Source organism: Papio anubis, chromosome 5, assembly GCF_008728515.1.
Source record: "Papio anubis isolate 15944 chromosome 5, Panubis1.0, whole genome shotgun sequence".
NCBI lineage: Eukaryota > Metazoa > Chordata > Mammalia > Primates > Cercopithecidae > Papio > Papio anubis.
The window spans coordinates 108,751,424-108,761,150 of NC_044980.1; the positions used below are offsets into that span (position 1 = coordinate 108,751,424).

Below are 9,727 nucleotides of genomic sequence, written 5' to 3' on the forward strand. Positions count from 1 at the left end.
GTGCATATTAACAGTGGCCAACAGAAAATAAGATCAGAAACCTTATAAAACTTGACTGTATTTCAAACTTGAATGCTCTAAAAATGGAATTAAATATATTGACCAAAATACAATGGGTTTTCATTGTAGCAAACCTTCTGACATCCAAACATGTCATAATCAGAATCAGTAAAAATACATTAATGTTTTAGTTAGTATTGATTAAAAAACCCTGAATATTTTTGCAAAGCATATTGACAAATATTGGAAATGTTTTTAATAGACCTCTAGTTTTACAAAACTAATTTTTCTTCTGATATTTCCTGTATATTTTTTTCACACCATAAATTAACTGTGTTAATTACTTTTTTAAAAGTTCCATGTATGTGGTGATGAGCAACTCTTTTGTGTAAAACCATGTAAGAAAGAGAAATGTTTTTAAGGTCTCTGATTGAAAATTTCAAAATAAAAGTAATTTATTGAGTCCTATGGAGAAAAAAATGTGTAAACTTACAAAGTTAGATTATGCACCTTACTAATTAGAAAAACATCACTGAGAATTGATGATTGTGGTGATATCACAAAGCATTGCCTTTTAGCCACTAAATTTTTACTTACTCTCTGGATGTGTTTGAGAAGTAGCAACATACAGGTGGCTTTATAGTATCTTATTTTGAGATTGTGGGCTATATCACAAAACTGGGGTACCATTTTTGGTCCCTCTATCCATGTTATTTTGTTCCTCATATAGAGAATACATAGTAGTCTCATTCTCACCAGTGGGCAAAATTATTGCCAGTTTCTGTGTTACAGTATATAATTTATGTTAAACTGCTATTTTCCAGCAAAGAACCACTAATCACCTGGGTCTATTAACTTTCATTACTAGAACTGTTAATTGGCCTTTAAAAAAAAAAAAAATCAAGTTTCTGTTTTCAAAGAGTAGAGACTAAGAAAAGTGGCTCGGTATTTTAATACCGATGTTGGACGGTCAGCTCATGAGTTGGTTCTGCCTCTCTACCTTGACATACACATTTGTCTTGTACTTCTAAAAAATTTTGGTGAGAACCCTTGAGGTTACATGTAATGGTCAAAACTAGTAATAGTAAATCCATGAAAGTCATTAGTCTGCTCTCTTTTTTTCATGCAGGCAAATCCTACGTTTGATATTAAAGCTATAATTGAAGATAATCCGTACAAAATGACTAATAATTTGGAAGGTTTTTTAGATTTTTGAACATTCTAATTTTGTTAAAACTGTAAAACACCATAGTTATTGCTCACTAGAGAATTGTCATGAGCATATGTAAATGTTTATAATTGCAATATTAAAGCACTGCCATTAAAGCAAAGAACAAGCCTATTATATATCCCCAGATTAAAAGTTATTCTACCTCATGTTGAAAAATTTTTTAAACTGTTGACATTGTCTTTTTTGCTCAAAAACATGCTTTCAAAATCTGCCATTATTTTGTTAATGATTTTGAGTCTGAAACCATTTAATATTGTGTTTATTAATGTTGGTGTTCTTTCACTTTGCTGTTAGGTCAAAATTATGAATGTGCATATAGCAACTTCCAGCAGGAAGGGTGGGTAAAGGTTTTAATATGTACAAATTGTTCCAACTACCATCTTATTATGCTGTATTTCAAACTTGAAAAAAAAAAGACATTTTAAGATGGTAGGATGATATTTTATGAAATAAATAACAAGATTATTACTTTCCTTTTCCCTTCAAGAAAGTCGATTGTTTATTGCATGAAGAAAAGGGAGCTTTCAGGGTCTTTGAAATATATTTTAGTAATGCTGCTTTTTCAGTTTTGCTTGCACATATTTTGTTTATTTTTGGGTCTGGCAATTTAAAAACAAAATCAAAAACAAATCATATCCATCCATTACTATCTTTGTGATTCAAGTGCTTGAAATTTCCAAGAGTATGTCTGTATAAGTCTTCTATCTGTTTGGCCTCATTTTGGTATATTTGCAGACTTCATTTTGTTTTCTTTCTCTTAATTCTGTTAATTTATTTAATCTCATGGGAGAGAAAACATGATCATTCTTTTATATACTGTACTTCATTCTTTCATCCAGTTCATATTCTTAACTGCTTTGGATTCATATATTTGTTTTTATTGGTGTAGTCGCTACAGTTTTACCTGCCATGGTGGTGCTCAAGTATAACATAGATGGAAACAAGTTATTTCTCTAGTAGAATTTCATTCTTTTTATTTCTGCTGTGTCAACTATATAATCTTAAATCTTTACGAACTATGTTGTACTGTCAGAAATATCTTACTTTTACGTTTAAAAATGTGTTTACAGTAATCCCCCTTTATCTGTGTTGGATACATTCCAAAACACCCAATGGATGCCTGAAACTGTGAATACTACTGAACCTTATATATGCTATGTTTTTTCCTATACATACATACATACGATAAAATTTAATTTTTAAAATAGGCACAGTAAGAGATTAACAACTAATAATAAAAGAGAACAGTTATAATAGTATAATGTAATAAAAGTCATGTGAGGCCAGGTGCACTGGCTCACGCCTATAATACCAACACTTTAAGGGGCCAAGGCAGGGGATTTACTTGAGGCCAGGAGTTTGAGCCAGTCTGGGCAACACAGTGAGACCCCATCTCTACAAAAAGATATGTATATTTTTTACATTAGCTAGGCATGGTGGGACACACTTATAGTTCTAACTATTCAGGAGACAGGTGGGAAGATCACTTGAGCCCAGGAGTTCAAGGCTGCAGTGAGCCATGATTGCATCACTCACTCCACCCTGGGTGACAGAGTCAGACCCTGTATCTAAAAAAAAAAAAAAAAAAAAAAAGTTATGTGAGTGAGTCCTCTCTCTGTCACAATATTGTACTGTACACACCTATTTTCAGACCACAGTTAACCACGGGTAAATGAAACCATGGAAAGTGAAATTACAGGTAAGCGGGGACTACTGTACTGCTAACAAGTCAGGTAAACTTAATTTCTGTAAGTTTTAGCATTGAAAAGTTAAGTGTTAGTAAAAGTTACTTTGTTGCTTTGAATGTATCTTACTAGAAAAAAAAATCTTAATCAAGATGAAAATTACTTCATACCTCTGTGTCAGCAAACTGATTCCCTAATGGAAAATTACTTTACATTTTATGTTTTAATAAAAATGTTTCAGGCATCACTTTCATGAATGTCTGAAAATGAAATTTGTTTTATAGCCATTCTGGTGTTGACTGAGTGACATAAAGTCTTTTTTTTGCCCTAAATTTTTATATATAAACATTGCTAGCTGGTTTAAACATCTACTTATTGATCAATTGTCATTATCATATTTTCTTCACATTTTATATTTTGCATAATAATTATTTTAAAATGTTAGTTTAATTAAAACTTAAAGTACATATTACAATTTTAAAATTTCCTACCATTTAAATTCATGGCATACTATACAAAAGTATTGAACATGCTTGAGAAATAATTTGATTCTCCTAATTCATTTGCGTGTTCTGAATAGTTCCCATCTTTTGCATGTCTATGGCTTGCTGCTTATGTTTAGAAGAATTGTAGTTTGTTGTACTTAGAAACTTCTTTTGGTTTTACATATTAAGCACAAATATGCTATTTAAATCAATTGCTGTATTGACTTTATGTATTCTTGTTAGCAGCAATAGTCGACACCATCTTTGGTCACAAAGATACAACTCAGTCTAATGAAATTTAACAGGATGTGTTTTTTAATTTTTTTTTTTGCTTTAGCTGTTCATGGTACAGGATATTATGGAAAAGAGAGCTTCATGTACATTTAATACTGAAAAATTATGTTTACTATTTATAAGTGTAAACCATAGTGTCCAATAAAATACACAGATACACAGAATTTCCCTTGCAATAATAAAATCCCTTAATAATTCATGCCTTTTTAAATATTTATACTCAAATATTTTGTCAATACTTTTCTATAGTCAATTCATCATTTGTCTTCTTTATGGAAATTCCAAAGTAAAAATAGTGGCAAATTGGTCTTTTAACTAGAAAAATTACAAAATCCTCCTGTCTAAAAAATGATACTACCTCCAGGACATCTGCAATTTTGTAAATTTTTCTTCCTTGGTAGACAACATACTTCCTGGTAAAACAAAGCCAAAAGATGGTAAACCTCTTTGAATTAGATTCTTCTTTGATCCCAACCCACTCTCAATTTTGGTAGCTAGACCTTTAACTTGGAATGATCAAATTAAAGACCCTTTCGAATATGATACATGCTGCCTTAATTATTATTTAGTTGTATCTCCAACATCTTTGGGGGAGGAGGAAGGAAGGGGGGATAACAAAAACTTCATTGCTTCAGGTAGGTATAAGTATAGAGGTCAGTCACATTTTTAGTTGTACATCAAAAATAACTAACATCCATTAAATTATAAAAATTCTCCAGCCCTATTCAGTATTTAGTTGGGTATGGAGTTATTCATTTGTATGACCCTTATTGCCTGTGTAGAATATACTTATTATTAATACTATTCTACTAATTTTTCTATTATTTCCAATTCTGAATTGATAATCCATGGCTTTATTTCATTGCTTAACAATGTTTGTATCCTTTATTTAGCAAATAGTTTACACTGGCCTATTTTGTATCAGTCAAGATTTTTCTCAGGTAACAGCTTTATTATTATTTTTATTTTTATTAACAAAGGTAGGATTACATAAGAAAAGAAAACTAAAATTATGAAAAGGGACCTTAAAGCTAGTGTTTCTAATTTGATGGACATTGCCTTATATATAATCTAATCAAAGTGGAAGATTCGTTTTTGTTGTCTATTTTTGTACAAAATGATGCCACTGAACTCAGATGTCTTTGTTGACTTTGCTTTATTATATAGCCTGAATAAAAATTAATGAAATGTAATTGGTATAAAAATTAAACCTTAAATATGAAGGCTGTTAATGTAGGTGAGAAAAATGATATATATGCATTTTTCTTTTATTTGTAGGCATATTTTCTTTTAAAATTATTTCACAAATTATAAATGTTCCTACTAATAGGAAAGCCAAGTATTATGCACTAATGGTACTTACTGGAAATTTTAGAATTCATTTATTTATATTTACTACCCTCTTGCTTTTATGCTCTTCTTTCTCTAAATTTGTGAACTGTAGGCTGAATATATGTTGCTCAATCTATGCTATATGACAAAACATTTTTAATCATTATATTTTTACTAATGCATCAAAGGGTTGGAATGATCCTCTTCTTGTAGTTTCATCTTTAGGCAGAACTATATTCTTTGGATTGAGGCTTTACTTAAAAGCCTATTTTTTGAATGTTCTAGAACTTTCTTAGAAAAGTTTAAAAGAGCCCCCACAATTTAAAAAACTAATTTTATTGTTTTAAAATGTTTTAAGGGTTTATCCCTAAGAAAAGAAATTAAACAAGCACGATCTGTTACTTACAATTTTTATTTCACAGCACATATTGATAATAAATGCCATTTTAAAAGCAAAAGAAAATCTATCATGATCGTTGCAAGAGATATTTAATAAGGAAACTAATGTAAATCATGCTTCATGCTATATGTCAGTTAAATCAAGATACAAGTGAAGATTTAGGTCTTATTGTGTGAATATTGTGTGGTAGTGCACATTAATTTGTATTTAAATCTTTACATTGTTATCATTGCATGTGTTCACTGTATTTTTTAATGTGTCACTGTTTTCTCTTTATAGATCAGTATTTCAAAGTAACCATTCCATACCAATTCAAACTACCATCTGGTCCCTAAGCTTGTTATATGAAAATCTTTTATCGTTGTCTTCCATTGTAAGTGTTTTATGATGAGCTACACCTGAGTTGTACATTTTCTTTTTCTTTTATTTGCTTCTGTATACAGGCTGGCTTAGCGGGAGCTCCAGCCCGTGCTGTATCAGCTGTAAAGAATATGAATCTTCCTGAGATCCCAAGAAATATTAACATTGGTGACATCAGTATAAAAGTGCCAAACCTGCCCTCTTTTAAATAAAAATGTAAAAAGGCCACTCCCAGGTAAAATCCAGGGGGAAGAGTCATCTAAGTTTACCATGCAGTTGTTTACCAAAAATAGAGGAGGAGAGTCTTAACTTTTGCTCTTGGATTTAAGTCAAGGTACTGTATAGAAGTTGTGTAAAATCAGTATGAAAGTTCAATGTTGCTTTTCTTGCTCAGTGATTTTAAAGAAATTGAGTAGTTCCTATGTGATTTTTTTTTTCTTTTCTAAACTGCATTCCTGTGCCCACCTACGGCATGCCTCTATGTATTGGCTATTACAGTGTTTTAAAAAGTGTTTCAGATATTTCTTTAATTATGTACAACCTAAAATGTTGGTGTTTTGTGTGGATCACAAGTGCAGCATTCCTTAATTCCTTCTGCTATTTGTCATACAATTGTTATTTAAAGAACCAAGTATGTATTGCATGAAAACATTATGACCTTTTTCTCTTAGTTTAAATAAACTCCAAGGTAACTGGACTTCTAAAGCACCTTTCTGTTTTTGCCTGATATCTACTTTAGCAATAATTTTTTTTACAACCCTCTGACTCAACAAAGTAAATAAAAATATATTTTATCACTATTAAGCAGCTGTTAATGTCGATTTATTTTATACTTAAGTTTTTAATATTCAGAAACTCAGTAAATTATTCTGAAAATTATTTCACAAACCAGGAGCAGTCTGTCTTATGCATATTGTGCAAGATAAGATCTGGAGTGGGAGGCGACAGTCTTTCTAAAATGTATATTGAGAAAAAGTAAAATCTTTTTTATACAAATAGCTTTAAGCCTTGCCTCTTGTTCCTTCTTGCCCAGATGGTAAAAAATAATTTCAGCAAATACCTAATGGATTTTAAATACAAAAACCCTTGGGGCTCTACTTGTCTGTTTCATCCTAAAGCAAAGTTAAACGAATGTTTTCTTAAGTCCTAACACTCACTTATTCTAGTGTCTCATAATTGGCCCACATTTTATTTGGTCTTCCATGAACTGTGAGTGAGGTTACTTTTCCAGTTAGACTAAGGTTTTCCTTACAGTTCTAGTTCTCCTTCTTCAAATGTTCTCTTTGAAACACTTCCATAGACTTGCAGCATGTATGAATTTTACTTTATTTTTTCTAAATAAAATTAATCTGTCTCTAATCTCTCCAGCATGTTACGATAACAGGAAATTTAATCTGTGATTATTGGGATTGCCATCAGCTCAGAAATATGCGAAAGTCCTAGAGAAAGGTTATGCAAAGTGGAACATTTCAGGAGATACCTGGTCTTTAGTCATTTGACAATGTTTATTAAGTGTTTACTGTGCGCCCCCAAGTCCCTGTCTTTATGGAGCAATATGCAGTAACACAGAGTGCCTAGCAGTACCCCCTCCCCTCACCACCACCCCACCCTTTTCCTTTTCTCTTTGTTTTGGGGGAAACATATTCTGGGAAGGTTAAGTGTTGGTTTGGTTAGGATATGCCAAAATTAAGGAAACCTCTGGGCCATACTTTAACTTCAAGACCATACTTTAACTTCAAGAAATAGTCAAAAGTGTTTTATCTCCCATTATATTCTACCACATACAATGCCCCAACAACCAACCATCCTTCCTCCTCCTCCATTCTCTCATCTTCCCTCCCTCCCTCTTTTCTTTCCTGCAGCAAATACTTACTGAGCATTAGCTATGTGCCAGGCATTGTTCTGGGTACTAGGATAGAGCAGGGAACAAACTAGATTCTGTTGGAACATAAATTCATGTGGGGTGAAACAATAAATGTATGATATGTCAGGAGGTGATAAGTGCTATGGAGAAAAGTAAACCTGGGTACAAGATAGGGAGTAAAAGGGTTGCGGGGTAGGAGTTGGGCTATTGCTGTGATTTATAGAATGGGTAGGAGGAGGCATCTCCAATGAAGTAACATTTGAACAAAAACCTGAAGGAGGTAAGGAAGGCATCATGGGAACTTGTGGAGCAAGAGTAAATCCACATAGCAAGTAACAGATGGCAGAGCCCAGAGGCAGGGGCGTGCTTGGGGTGTTTGAGAAACAGCAAGGAGCCAATAGCAAAATGGACAAGAGGGAAAGTAAGCTCTTATTAATGTTCCTGTTGTCCATCTCTCATAATGTTTATTCATGGGAAATACACAATAAGGGATATTAGCTTTTAAACTTTTTCATATTTTGGAAAGTAACAAGGCAGAAACTTTTGGTTAAACATACATTGTTAAACACTTACTCACATTTGTGCTCTTTCAAACCACACTAAACTGATAGTAAAGAGTTTGTGTTAAAGGACCCAAATGGACAAAAAGGATCAGACAGGTGATAACAGCTACCAAATATTCGAAGCTGGAAAGCTTGTGAATACGTAGTATATGACTGAGCAAACCTGAGAAAACTGGAATTTAGGTTAGCAGTGGAATAATCCTGAAAGCATGTGGATTTGCACCACAGAATCCAGAAAGACTTCAGGAAGTAGAGGTACTAATGAAACTGTGAATAGAATTATCAGTTATCAAATTGTCATATATATCAAAGCATATAGACTCTCAGATCCCCTTCACCATATCACAAACCTTAGCAATTGTCTCTCATTCACCCCTGAACTAAGAGCCTGGAAATTACCCCAAATACCTTCTCAATGGTGGGAACTCAGCCTACTTTGTCTCTCAGCTCCCAGACTGTTAGTAGCCAGGCTTATACTCTACCCTGTCCACAAGCAGGAGATTCTAGCATATTCTTCCCTAGGAAGATTAGCCCAAGAGAAAAGATCTACAGTTAATGATGTTTCAAGCTTGCCCATTGATGTGGACCATCCGTATCATCCTCCTCTAAAGCCCCTCGTTGAAAAGCTTCTCCCTTGCATGCAGAGCTTCCAGTCAGGTGTTTAGGAGCCTCACACATGGGCAGAAAGCAAAAATCACCAAACATTTGAGGAAAGCTTCTAACATGAAAGGTAGAGGCCAAAACAAACAACATAAACTAATAGGAAAAACATTTTAAAATTAAAAGTTATCACTTATCCCCCACTATATTAGACACCTCTTATCTTGAGAATCTTCTTGGCCCACCACTTCAGCCACTGCTGTAGTAACTAATTCTTCATAGTCTTGACCAGCTTTGCTTAACTACAACTGGATATTGCCTTGTTTTTTGGCCCAAGTGATAACCTACTTCCTGCCTTGGACGTTCTCTTCACCCCAGCTGAAACGTAGGAAACCTTTTGGTACTTATGTATGTACAATTTGGAGATGAGGGAAATTTAACACCATTCTGACTCCTGTGAGTGCAATAAATACTTCTGTTTTATACCTTAGCAGACAGTTGAGAGTATTTCAAAAGTATTCCTCAGTAAGTCCCATGGGATTGAAGGCTAGTTGCCTGGAGCAGTAACCAACTCCCTAATATGTCATTTTTTTAAAAAATTTCCCCCTTCTCTGTTTAGTTCATATCCTGTACACCTTCCTGGGAGTGCATTTCCCAAAAATTATCTGCATAAGCCTTTGTCACAGGCTCTGCTTTCAGGAAACCCAGCCTGAGCGACACCCAGGGAAATAAAAGATCAAGAATAAGAGCAAAAAACGGAACATCTGAGGAACTAAAGGAAGTTTTTGGATATAATATAAAATATTATAAAATTGAATATTTAATGGGAAGATTGGAAGACAAAGTTGGGAGGACTTCCAAAAAGAAGAAAAAGACAAATAGATGGAAAATAAAAGGTAAAATTAAAGGATCA

General features: G+C 33.3%; 1 protein-coding gene across 6 annotated transcripts in view; it reads left to right on the forward strand.

The window, feature by feature from the left end:
- AP3S1 (adaptor related protein complex 3 subunit sigma 1) overlaps window positions 1-6,591 on the forward strand; it is a 71,263-nt gene extending 64,672 nt beyond the window's left edge. For 4 of the 6 annotated variants that reach the window (XM_003900013.5, XM_009208917.4, XM_009208916.4 and 1 more), the window contains one exon: window positions 5,871-6,591. In XM_003900013.5, coding sequence (XP_003900062.1) covers window positions 5,871-5,999 — 129 coding nt within the window. In that variant the 3' untranslated portion in view covers window positions 6,000-6,591. Of the gene's footprint in view, window positions 1-4,588; window positions 4,638-5,870 lie in introns of those variants that run through there. The other 2 variants (XM_031666411.1, XM_009208918.3) reach the window with 2 other exon arrangements.
- The last annotated feature ends 3,136 nt before the right edge of the window (window positions 6,592-9,727 follow it).